This window comes from Pinus tabuliformis, chromosome 6, assembly GCF_031772625.1.
Source record: "Pinus tabuliformis cultivar Carrire ecotype Pingquan chromosome 6, CPIR1, whole genome shotgun sequence".
NCBI classification, from domain to species: Eukaryota; Viridiplantae; Streptophyta; class Pinopsida; order Pinales; family Pinaceae; genus Pinus; species Pinus tabuliformis.
The window spans coordinates 729580092-729604894 of NC_142292.1; the positions used below are offsets into that span (position 1 = coordinate 729580092).

General features: G+C 36.4%; 2 protein-coding genes across 2 annotated transcripts; both read right to left on the reverse strand.

The window, feature by feature from the left end:
• Positions 1 to 1649: 1649 nt before the first annotated feature.
• On the reverse strand, positions 1650 to 3257 carry LOC149260780 (putative LRR receptor-like serine/threonine-protein kinase At1g07650). The gene is made up of 5 exons (XM_089380663.1): positions 3162 to 3257; positions 2859 to 2920; positions 2376 to 2520; positions 2070 to 2241; positions 1650 to 1984 (listed from the first exon to the last, which is right to left on the reverse strand). The coding sequence occupies exons 3-5, from the start codon at positions 2434 to 2436 to the stop codon at positions 1861 to 1863; spliced, it is 357 nt and encodes a 118-aa protein (XP_089236789.1). The 5' UTR covers positions 2437 to 2520; positions 2859 to 2920; positions 3162 to 3257; the 3' UTR covers positions 1650 to 1860.
• Positions 3258 to 3718: 461 nt separating this feature from the next.
• On the reverse strand, positions 3719 to 6159 carry LOC149260781 (disease resistance protein UNI-like). The gene is made up of 2 exons (XM_089460966.1): positions 4129 to 6159; positions 3719 to 3883 (listed from the first exon to the last, which is right to left on the reverse strand). The coding sequence occupies exons 1-2, from the start codon at positions 6157 to 6159 to the stop codon at positions 3719 to 3721; spliced, it is 2196 nt and encodes a 731-aa protein (XP_089317092.1).
• Positions 6160 to 24803: the final 18644 nt, after the last annotated feature.

Below are 24803 nucleotides of genomic sequence, written 5' to 3' on the forward strand. Positions count from 1 at the left end.
ATGATTAATCATATAGGGTTAAAACTTAGATGAAAGTCACTTGGTCACTCAAGCTATTGCATTGTTTTAGGTTCCTTAGGTTTTAGAATTTCTTTGTCAAGCTGGGATCTCAAAGGCTCCCTAGTGCTCAAAGACATAGCCCCTCAAAAATTTGTCACCATCCCTAGAAGTTGAATTTAGTTGTCCATAGCTCATGGAGGGAATTTATAAATGTTCTTGACGAGTTCTCTCATTTGCAAGTCCAACATTCTCTATCAAAGAGCTAAGGTTCAACAAGGCGCGCCTTGTTACCAAAAACATAGCCATTCAAGGGCATGGATGTGGATTGAGAGCTTGGCATCCAAGTACCATGAGCTCACCCCCCAATCGTTTCAAGAGGAAATAACTCAAGAAGAATGAGATCTAGCTAATGAAAGGCTCACTCTCACTGATATAATGGTTTTGGCAAAAGTGGCATAATATTTTTTGGATACAGGACACACTAGGGGCCACTATAGTCAATACATTTACATTGTGGATATCTATTGGCATTTGAAATTTCCTCTTGGAAGAGTTATAGTTGATAGAAATGAAATCAAGGAGGAAATCCTCTTGACCTCGAATGAGATGGAGAGGCACATGATCTCAATGAAATGATGGCTTGGACATTTAGAAAAGCAACTAGGCATCCCTCTTGATCTTTGTTGCTCCCTAGGTAACAACAAGGAACCCTTTCCAATCAAAGCCATTAATTTTGATAAGTTTGTTTGAATATCTTACAGAGACACTGCTTTTTCTATTTCTTTGTTTTAGTTCTATAGTTTTTTTTAATAAAAAAGGGCCCTAAAGGCCTAGTAGATAATCACCAAGTTTCCGTTTTTATGGCTCCAATCATAACTCTTTCTTTTGGGATAATGAAACAATTGAAGTTCTTTGTTTGTCTAGTTTCCCTAATGACAAATTAGAAAACACACACATCATTAATTTGAAAAAATAAAAAATTTACTTTACAAATAGAAAAGTGTTAGATAATTTTACTTAATACTCTTTTTGGGTAAGTGATTAAAGAAAGATTTGAAAAAATAAAAAAATTACTTTACAAATAGAAAAGTGTTAGATAATTTTACTTAATACTCTTTTTGGGTAAGTGATTAAAGAAAAAGTATGGAATTTTATAGTAATTTGAAAAAGTATTAAAAAATATAATTGAAATACAAAATATAATTTAATATTAAATATAAAATATACATATTTTAATATTATAAATAATGTAACTAACAATTGTCCCAAAAGGTACAAAGAGAGGCCGATAGGATTATTAAATTGGAATTGTTGAATTTTTCTAGAAGAGTTAATTGGTTTGTGGAAAACCTTGTTTTCTTGGACTGGATCATTGTGCGATTACTTTCTTTAGATGTTTTGTTTATATCTATATTACAAGGAACACATTGAATGTCTTATTTCATTTTAGAGCAAATTAATCACCCAAAATCAAGAAACCTCTATAGATGGCCAAGCATATACGAAGAATACATCTCATTCATATGCAATACCAAATCCATTTTTTCTTTTCTCTAAGTAAAATTTCAAAAGCATGAACACATGCCATTTCATGTGCACAATAAACCCAACTTCTGAAATTTCAATGCTTGGATGTATCCCATTCATATGCTACAATAAAACCATATTTTCTTTAAATTTCAATCCATAAACACATCCATTTATGAGCCATAACAGAACCACAAAAAACAAAATCCAGCCCTACAATGCCAAAGCATTATGCCCATTCAAAAGCAAAGAAGTAGTCGAGCCATGCAGAAGGTTATATCTCAAGTCTCTGCCAGTTTAAACAACACAGCAAAGTCCTGTCAGTATCAAACCCTACTCATTCCCTGGGATTTTCAGATAAACAAGAGGGATAAAGATTGGGGAACTTCTTGAATTAGCTTTGAGATTAGCCAGCTCTGGCGGAATAATTCCCGACAGTTCTTCATATAGAATTTTTCTGCAAACAGAAACAGAAAGGCATGAGTCCAACCTTTACAGTACACACACTTAAAAATACTACGTGGAATGATGATCCGACTTACATTTTAAGGACATGGCAAGTGCTGTTCTTTTTGAAGGCACAGTTGCAGAGGACGCCGAGCTCCCCCTCCCTATCGTCGAGAGTATACCAGGACGAGTCGCGGCTGCATGGATCCACATTGAAGTTCCATTTGGTGACCCCCATCTTGCTTGCTATTATTCTCAACGCATTGACTGTTAAACATCAAAGCTTGTAATATAAGCGCCCAAAATGCATTCAAGAAGAGTGATTCCAGAGAGCAAAATACATTCAAGAAGAGTGATTACAGAGGGCAAAATACATTCAAGAAGAGTGAACTGTTTCTCACCTTCCTTTGGATCCGTGACTGCAGCAGCTTTGCTGATTTCGCTGTGACCAGACAATAACATGATGCAGTAGCAAAGGATGAGGAAACTGTGGAACGGATTTGCAATTTGTGGAGATGAGATTTGGAGAGGCTTTGCCCACCCATTCTGCTAATAAGACGAAATGCATCAAAATTTAGAAGTTCAGGTGTTCGAAACAGAAACCATCCATTTTGGGTCCGGTGGCAGAGTATCATTTATACGTGTAAGAGTGATTTAAATCCATTGACAACTAAATCCATTGACAAGACACAATACTTTGACTTAAACATAAAAATAAAAATAAAAATATCTTCAAGAGTGACATAAAAGGATGGGAAAACGCAGTAAAAATATTTTTCCATGTCACAGAGGGCACAGCAGAATTTGGAGGTGAAAAGAAGGCAACTCCACTTATATATGGAAAAAGCAGTCACACTTCAAATCAACGGTTGAAAGTGTCTCACCTGATCCAACGGAGCAGAGTAAAAGTGTTGACGATTGTTGATGCATAGGAAGGCCTATAGATCTAATTACATAAAATTAATTGATTAATATTATTCCAAATGCAAATATGAATTAAATTAAATTAAACTAATATAATATAATATAATAAAATAAAGATTTTTTAGTGGACGACCACTCACTGACACACTAAAAAAATGTAATAAAATAAAATAAAATAAAAAAACTCTGTCCAAACAAAATTTTAATAATTAAATATATAAAATTTTGAAAATAAAACTTAATTAAATACAAATTTAAAGTACCACTTTTGTCGCTATTCTTAAATCTCTCACATAGATATTCAACGGATTCTCGGCACTTGCTTTACACTGGCTATTGATAACCCATCATCGATTGCTGTGACAAAAAAAATCGGTTAACATAAAAATTAGAAAAATGCAAGTAAAAGGGAAAATAAATATAAAAATAATTTAAATTTAAATAACAAAGATATTATTTATATATTTTTTAAAAAACAAATTAGATTTTTGAATTATAAAAAAAATAGAAATAAAATTATAAAAAATAATTTAATTAAAAAACATTATATAAAAGATTTAAATGATAAAAAAATTGCTTTCTTGCTTACCCTGTTTTTGTTGGTAAATATTCTTTAAAGATATTTTCTAACTTTATTTTCACGTTCCCATCTTCCCATGAAATGCTTTTCTACCAGCTAAGTGGATATCCTAATATTGCAGATAAATTTAGCAGCTTTTCCATTCCATTCCGAAATCTTTTCAAAGATGAGCACTTTGTCATCTTCAACACACGGCGCTCAGGTAGTGTCCTCTCATCCCACACTCCACTGTTTGAGGGTCTAGCTAGACTGTCTAACATCTCTAGATCTTTGAGAACCAACTTCTGTAACATTAAATATCCACTTGGAAAGCTCCCTATCCCCAACTTTCTCAAATTCTTGCACCCATGAAGCTTCAAATTTGGCATCCACTCCAATGGAGAGAGCTCCGTTATTTAGTTGCACCTGTACAAATATACCATTTCAAGATGTTCAAACTTGCAATTGGGCAGACTCAACCCTTGGTAACGCAATAGTCCTAAACTCTTCAGCTTCTTCATGTTCTGCATGTCTTGAGGAAGGTTCTCCATGATTTCATCCGTACTATTAGGTTGGTAGACCAACTGTAAGTGCCTCATCTCCGACCAGGTTCCCATTATGCCATCTTTAATTGCTGACTTTGTTCCACCCAGGGAAGGTTTTACGCGTACTCTCAACTCCGTCAGGTTATTAAGACCCTTTAAACTCCAAATACTTGCAGGCGCTTCCTTTTCCACGCTTAAAAATGTGCCTAACCCGAGGCTGCTCAATGAAGTTCGTTCACAGATCTCACGAGGAATCATCTGTAGCGACTCACACCCGCCTAAATAAAGAGACCTGAGATTTTGAAGCTCTCCAATCTTAGATGGGAATGATTCCAGAGATTTACAGAATGGAAGATGCAAAAATTGAAGTCTAGAAATATGGTATATTTCTTCTGGCAAATCTTTGAAGGGAAGTTCCTGTAATGAGAGAAACTCAAGCATTCTTAGCTGCCCAATTGACGTTGGGACTGAAGTTATTTTGGTGCAGCCTGACAGATTGAGAACCCTGAGAGAGGTTACGCTGAGTAGAAATCCTGACGGAAGCTCTTTCAAATTTGGATTGTCGTATAAGTTGAGACTCGCAAGCTTTGTGCATCTCAACTCAGTGGGTAGATCTTCCGAAAGACTACTAGCTAATGAAATCCTGCAGCAATTCTCATCGTGAACTTCAGGGAAATTTCTTTGACCTTGATTTGCCATGAATAAACAGTTATCCTCTTTCTTCCCAATGCACACAGCCATATCACGAATACAATCGTCAACTCTTATTGTATTCCATGTATAGACATCCGTGCGTTGCCTAACTTTTATTGTAGTCCTTCTAAATATATTCGTGCTGTGACGAACTCTCTGGAACAAGCAACGGTCTACAATGAGTTTTAGGTATTTCCGCCCAATGGCCATGTCCATTAAATAGCTTCCTTGTTTGCTCTTGACGAGGCCTTCTCCAATCCACATTTGCAGTAATGTGAGCGTATCAATTTCTTGATCTTGCTTGTACATAGCACAATATAAAAAGCACCTCTTCAGGTCTGAATTGGGCAGGGAATCATAACCATACCGGAGTACTGCATAGAGCTCTGCATCAAGGCGAGGATGAGTCGCTGAAAAAGATGGATCTACCTTTTTAATGGAAGATAAACAATTATCCCATTCATCTACACTGGTTTTTCCAACCATTGCTGCGGCGACTGTATTTACGGCCACAGGCAGACCTTTGCACTCGTTGGCAATTTTCGTGGCACGGTCTTCTATATCCATAGAAACTTGCTCGTCTTTGAAAGCCACTCTGCGAAACAGGTTCCAGCGCTCGTCTTTAGAGAGGGGTTGTATTTCAGTGGATTGTTGTGCGCCCATTTCTGGAATCATATCCTTCCTGCGAGTAGAGAATAGGAATTTACTGTGTTTATGATCGCCAAAACCCAAACTTAGTTCTTGCAAATCGAGGCGACTCCACAAGTCATCCAATAACAGAAGAAAGTTCTTCTCCTTCAGATATGCAGACAGCTTCATCTTTCTCTCATCAAAATTGCTTGGGAGGCTTAAATCTATTTCATGAGCAAGACGATCCTGCAACTCTAAAATTTCACAATTTTGGGAAACTGTGATCCAAATGACATGCTCGAAAATATTACCTACCTGTCTATATTTATTGCAGAGAAATTGGAGGAGGTGCGTTTTCCCAGAGCGGGGTATGCCATATACACCAATTACGTGAATATGGTCACCTTCGTGAAGCCACTTCTCTACTTGATCTTGAGCATCTATAAACCCGGAACCTTCAAACTCAGAGGAGGTTGCTGATTCTTGAGGGAACACTTCCTTCTTTTCATATAACGGTTTTGATAAAAAAAACTCGGGAGAAGTCACCAAATTTGACAAGTCACTTTGGATGCTGTCATAGATCTTGTCAAAAGATGCGCTCCATTCGCTTATTTCTTTGAAGAGATTCCTGGGTTCGCGCATGACACACACAGCAAAGGTTCGGCGCTCTGCGGATCGATCGAGCAGGCCATCTGCCTCTGTAAGAGAATTTTGCAGCAATTGTAACCACTTCTTCACCATCTTCAGGAGCTCCCTCTTTTGACGTTGAAAGAGGGTGGTAATATCTGGTTCATCTCGGAAGAGAGTGGTAATATCCTGTAGAAGCCTCTCCATACGCCTCAAGTCAGTTTGAAGAATCTGACAGTTGTCCTCCTTGTTAATAACATCCTCCAACAGCTTGATGATCGGGCCAACCAGATGGTTGTTGATGGCATTGCCGTTCAAACCAGTCACTTACAAAACGTTGAGAGAGATGATTAAAAAATGCTTTCCATGCTCTTATTTCTTTGGACAATCTCCTTGGATTGTCATTGCACACGACACTGTCGAGATACCTCTGGCGTCGTCCCAACTGATTGAGTAGGATTTTTGCCTGTGTAAGCGAATTTTGCAGCAATTGCAACCAAATCTTGACAATCTCCAAAGGCTCTTTCTGTTGATATCGGAGGAAGATGCCAATATCTTGCAGAAGGCTCTCCATACGCCTCAAGTCAGTTTGAAGAATCTGACAGTCATCCTCCTTGGTAGTAACATCCTTCAATAACTCGATGACCCGGTTGATTATGGGGCCGACTGGTACTGTGGTGACGGTTGCCATGGTTTTGCGGGAGAGCAGCGCAGAAAAAAAGAATATGAGAATGCGGGGGCTATATGTTTGTGACCTTCAGCCGGGTAATGGGGGTGTAAAACAAGGGAGGTGGACGGGTAATGGGGGCAGCTGTGATATGTAAAACAAGGGAGGTGCAGAGTAAGGGAGGAAACTAAGGAGATGTGGTGCATAGTAAGGGAGGTGGATTGGCTGTAAACAAGGTAAAGGGCAGTTATCCAACAAGCATTAATATATAAGCGTACAACCGCGGTGTTATGAGAAAATAATTTTTTCAGGGAGCGCTCGCAGAACGTGGCGGTGAAGCAAACCTGAGAACGAAGAAAAATTTCTGGGAATCTGAGAGTTTATTTCGAAAAGAAGAAACAGAAGGTGTGGTCATATCCGTGTTCATGGCGCTGTTGAGCCACTGTTGTTATTGGGAAAAGTTGGAAAAATAAATTCTGCTACCGTTGTTGGGAAAATTTAAATAACTAATTTGTTTTTTTTTATACAACTACTTCAAATCAAGAAGTGCTATGTGCAAGACGAGTTGTTCAAAAAAGGGAAGCCTTGCCATAACTATAAGTTTTCACTTAGTGGGGCAGCATGTGCGAGGAGGGGGCAGGGTTTCCTTTACCAAAAGGAAAACAAGAAACATCATATGCCTCGTTAATTGGAGATACTTTAAATAATCATGCTCATATTTAGCTCTTTGGATGAGTCTAGATTCTAAAGAACCAAGACATAAAAAATATGATAATGGTTGTTTCTTCATGCGTCGAAAGGACTCAAATTTCAATCAACCAATTGATGTGATAGCCAAGGACTCAAATTTCAATCAACCAATTGATGTGATAGCCAATAAGGCCTGCTCATTTCCTTTTGGTCAAATTTGGAAAAGTGTGTGGGACAATGCCCCAAGATTTTTACCCACTCTTCTTATTGAATGATCACAATAACAATGCTGACAAGTGGCAATTCAATTGCAACAAGGAGTTGTATAAGACATAAGGGTGGCCTGTTGTATCATTAATTCATTTTGACAAGAGACACTCTTTATTATCCCTGGTAAAATGTCCAGATGGGATGGCGCAAAGCGTGTAGGATTTTTCTTCACCTTTTGATGGACATCTAGAAGTTTCAATTCTGGTTTAGTAGGAGAGATTAGAGACTTACAATTCTGCGCTTTTCTTTTCCAGTTGGAAGGTCTGCTTCTAGTTGGAAGGTTGGATTTGGAACATTTTTAGTGGGGATTCGCTGTGAGAACCTGAAATCTTGACTTTAGGAGCAGGGAATACAGAACTTGGTTTCAATTTGGATGTCGACCTCAAGCCTTTTTGTTCACAAGATTCAAGAAATTCCTAGGGAACTTTAGGCATATTATCTTGTGGAGTTTTTCAAAGAGGGATGTTTTCTTAGACAATACAATCTAGCCTAGGACTACTCTCCCTTGGGCTGGTCCTTCAGGTGTTTACAAAGTTTGAATAGTTTCTTCCATGAGATCTTGTATGGGTATACTTGTTTTTCACATTCTGATATGATAGAAGAATTCTGGGCTAATACTCAAATTATATACTTTGGATCAAGCAAAAAGGAAAATCACCAAGACCACATTTTTTATTCAATTAGATGTTGTGAGTGCCTTTGTGACAACAGTCAACAAATTCTAGCACAAGCGATGGGGAGAGTGGAGACATTTTGAAGGGATTGGAAGCACAATTATGAAAAAGAACTAAAACTAACAAGAAAACAAATGCTTATGATGAATACCCAACTCGACAAGCATAAAAAGAAAATAATCCTTATCTTGGGTTTGCAGATATGAGGTCCCTTGTGCTTCACCAACAATCTTCTTTGGTTCCTTTGGACAAGAGGAAGCAGTAGCAAAGGACGAAGACTCTGTGGAACAACATTCTGAGCATTTCAGGAGAACAAACCTATCCATGGTGTCATCAGTTGTAGGAAGAAAAAGGACTACCCGCTTTGGGCATGATAAAAAAATGGTTAATATTATGATGTATTTCAAGTTTGTGATTATGCTAGGCCAATTTGTGAGGCTTATACTCGCCAGACAATTAATAATAGCAAATTAGCTATAGAGACCTGATAATAGGAAAACTAGGGAACAATTACCAACATCAAGAGATGTTGTTTCATGGAATACAATAATAGCAAGATATGGTATGCATGGGAAAAGTGAAGATGCTCTTGGTCTTTTTCCCAAAATGTAGCAAATACGTATCAACCCAGACTCCATCACATTCATTTGTGTTTTGTCTGCTTGTAGTCATGCAGGGTTACTAGAAGAGGGCCTTGAATACTTTTATTACATGAATCGAGATTACTGCATCACATATAAAGTGAAACATTATGCATGCATGGTTGCCTATTTGAACTGGAGCCTGAAAAGATGGATATTATGTACCCTTGTCAAATATTTTTGTTGAAGATGGCAGGTGAGATAATGTTTCAAAGGTGATGACACTGATGAAAGACCGAGGCATTAAAAAGATGCCAGGTTACAACCCGGTTGAGGTAAAAAACAAAGTCCATGCATTCATTATGGGAGACAAGTCACACCCTCAATCTGAGAAAATATATGCAATGTTGAACAACTTGGCTAAGAAGATGGAGGAAGTAGGGTATGTCTCAGACACAAATTTTGTACTGCATGATGTGGAGGAAGAGGCAAAGGAAGACATGTTGCATAGTCATAGTGAAAATCTAGCCATAGCTTTTGGCCTTATAAATGCAAGCCCTGATACGCTTATCAGGATCACGAAAAACCTTGAGTCTGTGGTGACTGCCACAATGCCACTAAATTCATCTCCAAGGTTGTTGAGAGAGAAATAATTGTAAGGGATGCTAACCTTTTCCATCATTTCAAGAATGGATCATGTTCATGTGGGGATTATAGGTGACAATGATAGCAAGTATAACATGCACGAGCGTGCATAGAAATCTAGTGAAGCTAGAAAGCCTCAGTCTGGCTCCTAAAAGTTTTAAAATAAACAAAAAGGGTGAAGATATAAATGGGTAAAAACAAACCAGAACAATAGAAGCTTTAGCATTATCTGTCTCAGAAAATTAATAATCTATTATTATCTAAAAATAGGGGCATAATTGAGCGTTTTGGTTGATTAAGCCATACCAGAAACATATTTAAGCGATATAATTAAAAGTAAAAACATTACCAAGTATTTATATACAACGATGAGCAAATGAAATTTGAATCATATACAATGTTGATGAGTATTATCATAAAAGTGGAAACAATATTGTACATGCTATGCAATGTATTTCTTGAAATTTTACATATGGTGTATATATAGAGACGTGTTTTGCAGTTAATAACTAAACAAATATACAATAAAAGTATTCTATGACATCTAAACATATATACAATAAAAGTATTCTATGACATATAGATGTAATTGACAGTGAGCAACTAATCATATATACATGATGGGGCATGGCATCGACAACACCAATTAATGTTTATTGTGGTGCCAAACTATGAGAGTTGTTCCTGCAATTGATTCCGCATTTTCCTGTGTGCGTCCCTTTCATGGATGTGAATTGTTTTTTTTAGTATTTTTCTTATCTTCTGTAACAATTCAATAGTTGGACGCAAATGGTAAAGAGGCAATGATTGTCGGGGCAGGATCCTTGCTTGAATATCTTGTAAGGTAAGTTCCTGTTGCTGAATTTCTTGGCAATATTCATATAGCATGCGTAAGTAGTCTGTATCCATACCTGTTGGCCATTAAAAAAGAAAAAAATAGTAAGTGACAATGGACGTGTTTGCTGAAAACATCTTTTTTTAAGAAATGAAGTAAAATAAACAATTTTTTAAATAAGTATAAAACAATATGAGGTTAAATGTAATAGCAAACAAATGTATGTGAAATTTGGTTAAGTAGCAAGTGGTGTTTACCATGTGGGTAAATATGGAAGACAGGGTGTACAATTTGCTAGAGTGAATTCTCTTGCACAAATTTTGATGCGAGTAGTGATTCCTCTTGCTACTTAACCACTCTTGAAATTGCAGTGAATGTTAGACCTTGCCGTTCTTTGCTGAAAACATCTTTTTTTTTTCAAGAAACAAAATAAAATAAGAATTTTTTTAAGTAAGTATAAAACAATATGAGGTTAAATGTTATAGCAAACAAATGTATGTGAAATTTGGTTAAGTAGTAAGTGGTGTTTACCATGTGGGTAAATCTGGAAGACAGGGTGTACGATTGGCTAGAGTGTATTCTCCTGCACAGATTTTGATGCGAACAATGATTCTTCTTGCTATCTACGTTTAAGATATGGATTCTCATGCATGTGTGCGATGCGTGAGAATGGAAATGCCGGATTGATTAGAATGTATGTGAATGACCAGACTCTTGAAATTGCAGTGAATGTTAGCCCTTGCTGTTCTTTGGTGCCGATGTATACTGTTGCTTTGTCTAATGTCATTCCTTATGACTTGTGTATCATTAAATCCCATGCATTCGAAGTGGTATATGTCGGCGTGTACCCCTTGTGATGGGAGAAATGGGTACATATGTTGGGTGTGAAATGTCCCATGGTGTTTCTTTGTATTGGCTGAAGTCGACGACCATGAAGGATGGTAATTCTGGGGGCTTTGATTCAATTGAATAATATATTGAAATGAATTTCCCAAGTGCGCCATTGACAAGGCTTGCACTTACCCACAAGTTGTTGGTGAGCATAACTTTTTGTTCATTGCACAAGAGTAATTTTGCGAGCAAATGCAAATCTTTTGTTGTAGTAGAAGTCTGTTACCTTTGTTGTTCTGCAGAGCAAAGTGTGACTGGAATGTTCAAATTCTTAAACATTTTTTTATTATCCAAGACAACCGAGTTGTTCGTTGCATATAGGTGCATGGATTCTTCAAATGTGCGCTGCTCTTCATGTGTAAGAGAGGAATTTGTTCTTGACATTAGGAGTCCAATCTTCAAGAGTAGATATTCCATTTATGAGTATTTGCCGGAAAGCAACCTGGGAAGGGTTAGCTTCTTGTTGGCGAAAAAAAGTTGAAAGTGTTATGAATGTGTCAAATTTGCGCCAAAATGCAGTGCCACATGATGTCCCAATGTATAGAGGAATGTCTTTTACAGGTGGCAGCCAGCCTAAATCTCCGACAAAGATAATCGACCGATTATCGAATGGTGCATCCTGATGAAGGGGGAATGCCTCTCTTAGACAATCGTCAATGTGAGAAAGCATTTTTGGACCGATGAAGCTCATTTCATCAATGAGGATGTATTCTGCATGATGGAGCTACTCTTGCAAGTGTAGGAGTGACTGTCCTTCAAGAGGATACATTGATTAGATAGGGATATGAGAGGCAGAGTGGATTGTGAGGGCATTTATGTTGAAAGCTGCAATGCTAGTTGGTGCAAGTAACAACAAAGGGTAATCGTTTTTGTTTGTTGTGAGTTTTCCATAAATGCATGGTGCAGACATTTAATTAAATGAGATTTTCCCGTCCCAACTGTTCCTTGTATGATGATTCTGCGTGGGGGTTTTCGTGAAGGGGTTTTGAAGTGAGAAAAAATAATGGCAAAAGTTGTGTTTTGGGTAGGAGATCATGTGTGATCTTGGGGAAGGTTGGAAAAAGGATGATGTTGGTTTTGAATATTTGAGCGGTTGATTCAATGAAACTTATGGCAGTTTCTTGGAAGTGGAGAAGAATAGAAGTATGTGACCAATTGTGGTTAGTATCGAAGTCGCGGTAACCAATCGTGTCGAGGTCATCAATTTCAATATTGTAACCTGGGTGGAGTTGAGAGAGGATTTTCCAAATTGATTTACATGGAATCAAGAGGGGTGTCAGAGGTAGATTGATCTTCAGTATGTGAGGTTTGTGGGTTTTCAATTTCTCGGTGCATCAGTTGAACCAATGTCATTGGGGAGTATGACAAAAGGGAAATACAATAGTAATTAACTCCAACAAAGAGTGGCATAACAAGGATCATCAAAGGAAGGAATGACATTGTATCGTGGAAAGACATGTACAATGATTGGAGGGAATATGTGTTTCCATTGGTTGTTTGTTTGTTTTTGTTATTTTTCGACGGGTAGAAAATGACCAAGAGAATGCAGCTTCAAGGAGGGGCAATGATTCCAATGAAATAGGTATGTTCATGTATGCAAGGATAAAGTTTGGTGTCAAAAAGGGATTCTCAACATCTTGAGAAACATGTTTGAAAATAGTCCTGTTAAATTTCAAAGAAACAAATGTACGAATGTAGAGAGAGAGAAGTAGTTTTTGTAACATATGGAATATTTCTTACGCTCCAATGTCTCTATCTGCAATGGTTTCTATAAGGAGTTTCTGGATAACAATAACGGTAACTGCTTTTGAAGTGTCACTTTGCGAAATACGTGATAGCATTAGCTGGTAGCTCTTAGATCTTGTTTTTTCTTTTGCTGCATATTTTGAAATATAGTTTAACATAGCATGGTGAGATAAAACTGGTTGACAATCAACATTTTCTCTCCAGATAGAAAGTAGATTGGCATTGTGAATATTCAATCTATCATCATTGCGAGTGGGGACGTAGGTTTATGATCTTTATCATTAATGAAAAGTGAAGATGTGGAGTTTAACTACCACGATACTCCATACCGACAACTAAGAACATTGCCTTTCTTGTGAAGAGAAGAAGATTCATGACACTTTGTGTGATGTTGAACGCAGTTGATAAGCTCTACACAGTCTTCAAACTGGGTTTACCTGAAGATTGATGTTGTGTCAAGAAGACATGGGTTCTGAGTTGCTGATTGGTGAAACACAAGATTTCGATGTTCTGGCTGTCGTGGATTCCAAGCAGTTACATAGCGATCAAAATATTTCTGAGCATCAACAACTTCTAATGCATTTTTCTAGTCATTAGTGTCCATATTTGGCGCATTTTGCAACCAAAGGAAGCCATGAATGTGTGCGGATCCTCTATGTTTCCATTCGTATCTGAATATAAAAGTTGGTTAAAACATATATGCAATGTAGAAATTAATGCAGAGAGAAATGGATATTAAAAAATACCTGCACCAATAATCTATTGCGTGGAGGCCTTTTTGCAAGACTTCTTCGAGGAAAATTGTAAATCTGCAATGAATATATTGGGATGTTAGATGTGGGTTTTTAATTATGTTTTGAATTCTCCATTGGAAGTGGTTGTCTGAACTGGAGGGAACATTGGTAGGCATGATCATGTGAAAGTCATGCCATTTGGTATCAGCTGCACTGAGAGTGAAGAAGAATTTCGGACTTCCAATTTGTGTGATCATGTTAGTTAGCTCACATCATTGTTTGTTCCAGAAAGATCGAGTTCCTCGTAGTCCTGAACCGAACCACATTACTTGCTCAGGTAATTTTGAATCTGGAAAGTCACAAAGACACTATTGTAGGTCTAAAACAGTTGTTGGCAAGTTGTTCTCAATGTACTTATTCACAAAAACGATAGCGGTTATTTGGCTACGGTGGCACATTAGAATGTTATAAAGGTAGTAGAGGAATCTTGGATGTTGGCCAAATTGGTTATCATGGTAGTGAAACAAGTGCAAAGCATATTCATGCATCTCAACTTTTGTAATTCTTGGTTGCATGATCATGGAAATGCCTGTAGGAAAGAGTGCAGGGAATGCCATGGAAAAGAGACCCTCGGTGTTGTATTCCTTCATAGTTGTTAAAGATATTGGAGGCCAGTCAACTAAGCTTGTTGAATTTGGATGGGTCAAGTGCAAATAATCACAAATGTGCTTAAGTTCAGTACATGAATTTGGGAGTATTAGAACAAAAGAAGAGGGTTGGATTTCTAATGGAGGTAGCATGACATCAATATCATAAGTAGAATCAATATTGGTTTGATGGGGTTCAAAAGAGGAGGTGGTTACATTATGAAGAAGAGAAGAAATATCTGTAAGGTGATCAGGTAGAGAAAAAATTGTAGATGAGCTGAATTGGACGTCATTGTAGTAAGGGTCATTTTTTATTTTTTATTCAAGTACTGCAAGTACACGTGATTTGCAAACAAAGAATTCATAAGCCTTTTCAGATGGATTGTGCCTTTTCAAAATGAGGATGTCTAAGTCATAAACCATTCGGGGTAATTATTTGGCAAAAATAGTGATGTCTTGAGGGAAGCTAATTGTATGGCCACTATATTTGTATTGACCATCACGGGCATGAATGACTTGTAGAATGGGGTTCACACGTGCAATGAGTGTTTCCTCAAATTGTGTTAAATGTTGAAGGACATATGGTTGTTCACTAGGGTCCATGTTGATCAGATGAGAAAAGCGATTGGTAGATTTAGATGATGCACAACGAAAGGAAGAAAGGCTACCGTGTAAAAGCCTTGTTTTCGTTGCTGGGTATGATTCTTTGCATATTGTGCAAACATGCATGGTAGAAAGTCCAATAGATATCCATGATCGCTATGTGGGATGAGAAAAGGCCGTGTGCTAACTCTTATGTAGACCTTGAAGGGCAGTGTTAGTGCTCTAGCACACTGTCCATCAAAACTAACCCACATCAATTGAAAATCAGTGCAAGGAAACTTGATTAACACACTTTTTCCTCTCACTTCTCAGCATTAGTGGTGTCACTAACATACTGGTTTGACTAATGTAAAGCATTAATCTCCAAAAAACCTTCTTCAACACAGACTTTGCAACAACCTTCATCTCACAGCTGCTTCACTTTGCTACAATATCTATAGCGAATCTCTGCTCTTTTCTTGTGACTACACACATGTATGAAATGCTGCTCTCAACGAGTCTTACACTCACGTTGCTGCTCTCTCAGGGAGTCTTATGCAAACTCATCTCTCTCTGTTCCTCTCAAGGATTATTACACAGGCTAAGCTCGGATACCATGACAAAAATTGAAAAGAACAAAAAGTGGAGCAAAGGACTTGTTCTTCTTAGTATTAGAAATCACTTAAATAAGATTACATTGGAAACATTAGTAATAAATGACTGGAGTTAAACTCGACTAACTCAAACTGAACTGGGACACTTGGAGGGACAATTTTGACACCTAATAGGTGGTTGGAATTAGATTTTCCAACATGCAATGATTAATCATATAGGGTTAAAACTTACATGAAAGTCACTGGGTCACTCAAGCTATTGCATTGTTTTAGGTTCCTTAGGTTTTGGAATTTCTTTATCAAGCTGGGATCTCAAAGGCTCCCTGGTGTTCAAAGACCTGGCCCCTCAAAAATTTGTCACCATCCCTAGAAGTTGAATTTAGTTGTCCATAGCTCATGGAGGGAATTTATAAATGTTTTTGACCAATTCTCTCATTTGCAAGTCAACATTCTCTATCAAAGAGCTAAGGCTCAACAAGGCACGACTTATTACCAAAAACATAGTCATTCAAGGGCATGGATGTGGATTGAGAGCTTGGCATCCAGGTACCATGAGCTCACCCCCCAATCGTTTCAAGAGGAAATAACTCAAGAAGAATGAGATCTAACTAATGAAAGGCTCACTCTCACTGATACAATGGTTTTGGCAAAAGTGGCATAATATTTTTTGGATGCAGGACACACTAGGGGCACTATAGTCAATACATTTACATTGTGGATATCTATTGGCATTTGAAATTTCCTCTTGGAAGAGTTATAGTTGATAGAAATGAAATCAAGGAGGAAATCCTCCTGACCCTAAATGAGATGTAGAGGCACATGATCTCAATGAAATGATGGCTTGGACATTTAGGAAAGCAACTAGGCATCCCTCTTGATCTTTGTTGCTCCCTAGGTAACAACAAGGAACCCTTTCGAATCAAAGCCATTAATTTTGATAAGTTTGTTTGAATATCTTACAGAGACATTGCTTTTTCTATTTCTTTGTTTTAGTTCTATAGTTTTTTTTAATCAAAAATGGCCCTAAAGGTCTAGTAGATAATCATCGAGTTTCTGCTTTTATGTTTTTATGGCTCCAATCATAACTCTTTCTTTTGGGATAATGAAACGATTGAAGTTCTTTATTAGTCTAGTCTCCCTAATGACAAATTAGAAAACACATACATCATTAATTTGAAAAAATAAAAAATTTACTTTACAAATAGAAATGTGTTGGATAATTTTACTTAATACTCTTTTTGGGTAAGTGATTAAAGAAAAAGTATGGAATGTTATAGTAATTTGAAAAACTATTAAAAAATATAATTTAAATACAAAATATAATTTAATACTAAATATAAAATATACATATTTTAATATTATAAATAATGTAATTATATAAAATTAATTGATTAATATTATTCCAAATGCAAATATCAATCAAATTAAATTAAACTAATATAATATAATATAATAAAATAAAGATTTTTTAGTGGACGTAGAAACCACTCACTAACCAGGATGTTCGTGAACCACACTTAAAAAAAATAAAATAAAATAAAATAGAGAAAGTCTGTCCAAACAAAATTTTAATTATTAGATATATAAAATTTTGAAAATAAGACTTAATTAAATGCAAATTTAAAGTACCCCTCTCGTCGCTATTCTTAAATCTCTCACATAGATATTCGATGGATCCTCGGCACTTGCTTTACACTGGCTATTGATAACCCATCATCGATTGCTGCGACAAAAATATCGGTTAAGAAAAAGTTAGAAAAACACTCGCTATTGATAACCCATCATCGATTGTTGTGACAAAAATATCGGTTAAGAAAAAGTTAGAAAAAGGCAAGTAAAAGGGAAAATAAATATAAAAATAATTTAAATTTAAATAACAAAAATATTATTTATATATTTTATAAATATTTAAAAAAAAAATTATATTTTAATAATATATAAAAAAATAAAAATAAAATTATAAAAGATAATTTAATTAAAAACATTATATATAAAAAATTGCTTTCTTACCTACCCTGTTTTTGTTGGTAAATATTCTTTAAAGATATTTTCTAACTTTATTTTCACGTTCTCATCTTCCCATAGAATGCCTTTCCACCAACTAAGTGGACATCCTAATATTGCAGATAAATTTAGTAGCTTCTCTATTCCATGCAAGTTATGTTTCATAGGGAGAACAAACATACACATGCAAGTTATGTTTCATAGGGAGAACAAACATACACATCAAATATTAATGAAGGCAATGGAAAAAATTATGGGAAAGAATAAATTTTTAGATTTATGAATAGTCACAACAAAGAGTTCCACTAAAATTCACTATTCACTCTAATTATAGAAATGTTTACAATACTTTAGCCATGTTGGGACTTTGAAAATTATTCATATCCACGTCGTTTTAATGTGGTTAAAACATGATGGATGCACATGGATTTATCGCACCCATGGGTATTTTCATTTATGTAACTTTAATCATTTTATAACTTACCACTAAGATTCCAACTTAGGCCGAGTGCTGCCTGGTAGAACTCCGCAGCCTGTTGTTTGAGGGTAGTTACCCACTTTGCAAATCCCTACAATGGGAAGGGCCATGGATACAAGGATAAAATCTCTTTATCGTTTGTGAACGTTTTACCCCATCTGTGGCACATCCTTACCATAAAGGAAAGGGATATGAAACTGATTACAGCGCATTACTGTGAAACCATGACGAAAGGCTATGAAATTCATTACTGTGCAACCAGGAAGAAAATCTGCCACTGTTTCTTTTGGATCTAACAATAGCCCAGATAGAATTATCATAATTTCGTACCACCACCATTTCAAGAACATAGATGCACAACTTGAAATAACGACACTCAAAAATGATGTCCAACCTCTGAGGCATTCCTTCGATGGCATTTCCCATGACTTCATATACACACCAAATAAATTGAAATAACATAATAGTGACATTACCATGGTAAAATTTGTCCACACCGCAACCAAAGTGACCACCTGGATCCCCATGTGGAGATACTCCATGAACACAAGATTTAGGGGAAAAGGAAGAGCTTTTTGTTCTTTCTGCTCTGCAATGAGAGCTTTTTCTTGTTGTACTTCTAGCTTTACTTCTGCATCTGTCTCTATTTTCTCTTTCTGGTTTTCCTTCTTTGCCTCTTCCTCTATTTCTGTCTCTCTCTCTTTGAATTATTTACTAACCTGTGCTGCTACAAACATGTTGTCTTCCACTGTCTCACCAAATAACATCATCTCAGTATGATGTTTTTGTTGCATCACCTGCAACCATTCATCATTAGCCAACAACTCTTCATCAAATTTTACATCAGAAATATTATTTGTTGGATTCACCATAGCATTGACTACTCCAATAGAAGTTTCACTACCATCAGCAAGTTCTGTTGCTGGATTTACCGAACTTTCATCAGCAAGCTCTCTTGCCGGTTTTACCAAATCCTCATCAGCAAGCTCTATTGCTAGAATCATCATATTGTCTTGAGCAAGATCTATTGCTGGAATCACCAAGTTTTTGTCCACCTATGGCTGTGCACAAGGGGGTTCATGAGCATCTATGTGCTCCTTCTTTCTTTCTTTTGCAACATCTTCACAAACATCATCCACTTGTGACTGAGCACAGTGGGATTCAACAAAATTTCCATCTCAATGTAGATATGTTGTTATAGATCCACCTTCATCTTCAACTTCAGTGCTCCCCCTTACACAATGACTCCTCCCAAGGGTATCCCAAGCCTCCTTGGCTGTCTTGGCTTCTGAAATCAAGGGAAGCCTTTCGAATTTTCCCATTTGTTGAGTGTTGGCTCACTACGACTCAACAAACAAAACAAATTGTAGACATCACATCTAACTGCAATAAAAATGTCGTTGCTGCTTGGCTTCCACAAACAAACTAGTCTACAAATTTCTTTACAAAGACCTTAGTTCCAAAAATTCTTTACTAAAGCGACACTTTCAAAAGGCTTTTAAAAAAATATTACAATGTCGAGAACTCACTTGGAAAAATGTTTTTTTTTTTTTTTTTTGTAAATCTCATATTAAATAAGAACTCTTTAAAAAATGAAGCGCTCCCTTTTTTTTTAATTCACCTTTAATACTTGGTTTGATGAGGAATGCAAAAGGCAAGGAGAATGTGGAAGGAGTCAAACAAGGATAACATAAAGTTCAAAGCTTACTAGCAATTATTGAGCAAGAAAAACGCTGATTTCATGGTTTCAAAGAGGGAAGAACTAATCTTCTTTGGGAAAAATAATCTCAAATTATTTTGGAAGGAGCTCCAACCGAAAAAGATACAAATTGGAAATAATATTACAACTTCTAAATGGTTTGACTATGCTAGACAACTCTATGAGCAGGTTCCCAAGGTTGACCCTCCCCCCTTGGTCAACACTGATACTGAACTCTTCACGGTACAAGAAGTAGAGATGGGTATCAAGAAGTTGGGCGTTGGAAAAGCAAAAGACTTAGTTGAACTCCAAGCAGAATATCTAAAGTGGGGCTCAAAGATTCTTGCACCTCACATTACAAAAATTTTCAACAACATCATACAACAAGGGCTCTCCACAGATTGGACAACCAGTCTAGCAATAGCTCTTTTCAAGAGCGGTGACGTCAATAATCCCTCCAATTATAGGACCATCATGATAAACCCTTTGTTTGCAAAGCTATTTGGAAGCATGCTAGAAAACAAAATCAGCAAGTGGGCAAAAGAAAGAGATAAGTGTGCTAAAGGGAAAGCAGGTTTTAGACCTAAACATTCCACAGTTGATCATTGTATAACTTTAAGGCACATCATTGAAAAAGTTTGGGAGAAAAAGGAAGAAGCCTTTTATTGCTTTGCTGATTTCAGAAACGCGTTTGACTCGGTTCCTAGGGATAAGCTTTGGCATAGAATGGAGGAACTTGGGGTTCCTAAACATTTTAGAGAAGTGGTGCATAGGCTGTATGGAGAGGTGAAAGTCAAAATTAGAACTTCAACAAGCATTTTTGAAAGTTTTAGAAGCGATATCGGGGTCAAACAAGGTTGCCCACTATCTCCTACCCTTTTTTATTTATATATCGACAAGCTTGAGGAGTGGTTAAATTCGCAAGAGGGTGATGGTATCTATTTGGGCAAGTTAGTTATAAGGCTTCTTTTATATGCAGATGACCTTATTCTGATTACTAAATAGACTCTTGGTTTGCAAGAGCACTTACTATCCCTTGAGCATTTTTGTAGAAGTGTGGGGATGCAAGTCAATATCAGAAAAACAAAAGTAGTGGTATTCTCTAAGAAACGAAAACATAACCAGCATAAGTTCTACTTTGAAAGCAATATTCTGGAAGAAGTTGCGGATTACAAATACCTCGGAATTGACTTCAACAAAAATATAAGCTGGAATGGTTGTAGAAAGAAAAGAACTTTGGGGGGTTGGAAAGCATTTTATGCTTTTCAAAATAGGTGTAGAGAGGCAGAGTTATGGAACTGGAAAACCACTCAAACTCTTTTTGGGCTTCTATTGATTCCGATGATTCTCTATGGTTGTGAACTATGGGCCAGCAATACATCCAACATGCAATGGAGACGAATTGAGAAAATTCAGAAGCGTTTGATTACAAACAAATTTAAGATTAAAAGTGCAGTTCCTTATGATATTTTGTTAAGTGAAACAGGGATTGCTCCTATTGAAGCAATTGCTATGGTGCGATTCATAAGGTATTTAAAAAAAATTGAGCAAATGGAAGATGGTAGATGACCTAAGGTTGTCTTTAATAATAGATTGTGCAAGAACAAAAAAACTTGGATGCAACAAAATAACAATGGGGTATTTGCTTGAACGCGTGTCCCATAAACAACAAAGAGATAAAAGCTTTTGTTATGGAAAAGTTCCACAAGCGTTCTTGGGATAAAGGGCTAGGAAGAAAGAAAAATTACTATATTGAAGTGTTTAATCCCACTCATAGTCATCAACCAAAAACATAATAGAGGCCAATATCTCTTGGAGAGCCAAAATTCTTATTGCTCAGTTAAGGACTAATTCTCATTAACTCTGTTGTGAAACAGGGGGATGGAAAAGGCCAAAGGAAGTGTGGGAGGAAAGAGTATGCATTTTTTTTTCTTTCGGAAAGTGGAAACATAAAAACATTTCATTTTAGAATGTGAGACTTTCAACAACAAAAGGAAAGTTATGCAGATATGCTGGTAGATAGCTCTTGGGATAATCTATTTAGCAAGGGGTTTGTCGAGAAGCTGGGAGCATTTATTTTGAAGCTTCACAGAAAAAGGACCGAATACATCAAGCAGATGAAGAAGCAATCTGTCCCATAGGCTATCTTTAGCCTTGTGGAGGTTAAAATAATTTCTTTCTTCTTTCGTTATTGTTTAAAAAAATACCTCTTATATAACCTTTATGGCATAAGGCCTCCTTTAACAAAATAATAACAACGCACTAAAAAATTACACCAGGCCTTTTTAATACATGCGCATTTGTTTATTGTATATCATGATACCATATTCCATTTAAGACATTAAAAAACTGATGCTTATGATTTTTGGTCATGTACCTTGACGCTTTCCAGCTAAGCACACTCTCGATCCTCTTCATGCCTCACCTTTTTCCTCTCGTGCCTTGTGGACCTTTTTTTTTAAATATCACGGGTAATGCTAACGCTATGTGGGATGAGAAAAGGCCATGTGCTAACTCTTATGTAGACCTTGAAGGGAAGTGTTAGTGCTCTAACACACTGTCCATCAAAACTAACCCGCGTCAATTGAAAATCGGTGCAAGGAAACTCAATTAACACACTTTTTCCTCTCACTGCTCAGCATTAGTGGTGTCACTAATGTACTGGTTTGACTAATGTAAAGCGCTAATCTCCAAAAAAACCTTCTTCAACGCAGACTTTGCAGCAACCTTCATCTCACAGCTACTTCACTTTGCTAAAATATCTATAGTGAATCTCTGCTCTTTTCTTGTGACTACACACGTATGAAATGCTGCTCTCAACGAGTCTTACGCTCATGTTGCTGCTCTCTCAGGGAGTCTTATGCAAACTCGTCTCTCTCTGTTCCTCTCAAGGATTATTACACAGGCTAAGCTCTGATTCCATGACAAAAATTGAAGAGAACAAAAAGTGGAGCAGAGGACTTGTTCTTCTTAGTATTACAAATCACTTAAATAAAATTACATTGGAAATATCAGTGATAAATGACCGGAGTTAAACTCGACTAACTCAAACTGAACTGAGACACTTGGAGGGACAATTTTGACACCTAATAGGTGGTTGGAATTAGATTTTCCAACATGCAATGATTAATCATATAGGGTTAAAACTTACATGAAAGTCACTTGGTCACTCAAGCTATTGCATTGTTTTAGGTTCCTTAGGTTTTGGAATTTCTTTGTCAAGCTGGGATCTCAAAGGCTCCCTAGTGTTCAAAGACGTGGCCCCTCAAAAATTTGTCACCATCCCTAGAAGTTGAATTTAGTTGTGCATAGCTCATGGAGGGAATTTATAAATGCTCTTGACCAGTTCTCTCATTTGCAAGTCAACATTCTCTATCAAAGAGCTAAGGCTCAACAAGGCGCGACTTATTACCAGAAACATAGCCATTCAAGGGCATGGATGTGGATTGAGAGCTTGGCATCCAGGTACCATGAGCTCACCCCCTAATCGTTTCAAGAGGAAATAACTCAAGAAGAATGAGATCTAGCTAATGAAAGGTTCACTCTCATTGATACAATGGTTTTGGCAAGTGGCATAATATTTTTTGGATGCAGGACACACTAGGGGCCACTATAGTCAATACATTTACATTGTGGATATCTATTGGCATTTGAAATTTCCTCTTGGAAGAGTTATAGTTGATAGAAAAGAAATCAAGGAGGAAATACTCCTGACCTCGAATGAAATGTAGAGGCACATGATCTCAATGAAATGATGGCTTGGACATTTAGAAAAGCAACTAGGCATCCCTCTTGATCTTTGTTGCTCCCTAGGTAACAACAAGGAACCCTTTCCAATCAAAGCCATTAATTTTGATAAGTTTGTTTGAATATCTTATAGAGACACTGCTTTTTCTATTTCTTTGTTTTAGTTCTATAGTTTTTTTTAATCAAAAAGGGCCCTAAAGGCCTAGTAGATAATCACCGAGTTTCTGTTATTATGGCTCCAATCATAACTCTTTCTTTTGGGATAATGAAACAATTGAAGTTCTTTGTTAGTCTAGTTTCCCTCATGACAAATTAGAAAACACACACATTATTAATTTGAAAAAATAAAAAATTTACTTCACAAATAGAAAAGCGTTAGATAATTTTACTTAATACTCTTTTTGGGTAAGTGATTAAAGAAAGATCTGAAAAAATAAAAAAAATTACTTTACAAATAGAAAAGTGTTAGATAATTTTACTTAATACTCTTTTTTGGTAAGTGATTAAAGAAAAAGTATGGAATTTTATAGTAATTTGAAAAAGTATTAAAAAATATAATTTAAATACAAAATATAATTTAATACTAAATATAAAATATACATATTATAATATTATAAATAATGTAACTAACAATTGTCCCAAAAGGTACAAAGAGAGGCCGATAGGATTATTAACTTGGAATTGTTGAATTTTTCTAGAAGAGTTAATTGGTTTGTGGAAAACCTTGTTTTCTTGGACTGGATCATTGTGCAATTACTTTTTTTAGATGTTTTGTTTATATCTATATTATAAAGAACACATTGAATGTCTTATTTCATTTTAGAGCAAATTAATTACCCAAAATCAAGAAACCTCTATAGATGGCCAAGCATATACGAAGAATACATCTCATTCATATGCAAAACCAAATCCATTTTTTCTTTTCTCTGAGTAAAATTTCAAAAACATGAACACATGTCATTTCATGTGCACAATAAACCCAACTTTTGAAATTTCAATGCTTAGATGTATCTATTCATATGCTACAATAAACCCATATTTTCCTTAAATTTCAATCCAAAAACACATCCATTTATGAGCCATAACAGAAACACAAAAAACAAAATCTAACCCTACAATGCCAAAGCATTATGCCCTTTCAAAAGCAAAGAAGTAGTCGAGCCATGCAGAAGGTTATATCTCAAATCTCTGCCAGTTTAAACAACACAGCAAATTCCTGTCAGTATCAAACCCTACTCATTCCCTGGGATTTTCAGATAAACAAGAGGGATAAAGATTGGGGAACTTCTTGAATTAGCTTACATATTTGACAAATATGTGAGATCAGCCAGCTCTGGCGGAATAATT

What these genes read in the sequence shown, in the direction of transcription:
- LOC149260781 (XM_089460966.1), bottom strand. Translation starts at nt 6,159, where the DNA reads ATGGAGAGGCTTCTACAGGATATTACCACTCTCTTCCGAGATGAACCA. An exon ending in ATAACCTGACGGAGTTGAGA is followed by an intron (nt 3,884 to 4,128) that starts GTACGCGTAAAA and finishes ATATTTGTACAG; the next exon opens with GTGCAACTAAATAACGGAGC.
- LOC149260780 (XM_089380663.1), bottom strand. Translation starts at nt 2,436, where the DNA reads ATGTTATTGTCTGGTCACAGCGAAATCAGCAAAGCTGCTGCAGTCACG. An exon ending in AGTCACGGATCCAAAGGAAG is followed by an intron (nt 2,242 to 2,375) that starts GTGAGAAACAGT and finishes GATGTTTAACAG; the next exon opens with TCAATGCGTTGAGAATAATA. An exon ending in ACTTGCCATGTCCTTAAAAT is followed by an intron (nt 1,985 to 2,069) that starts GTAAGTCGGATC and finishes TTCTGTTTGCAG; the next exon opens with AAAAATTCTATATGAAGAAC.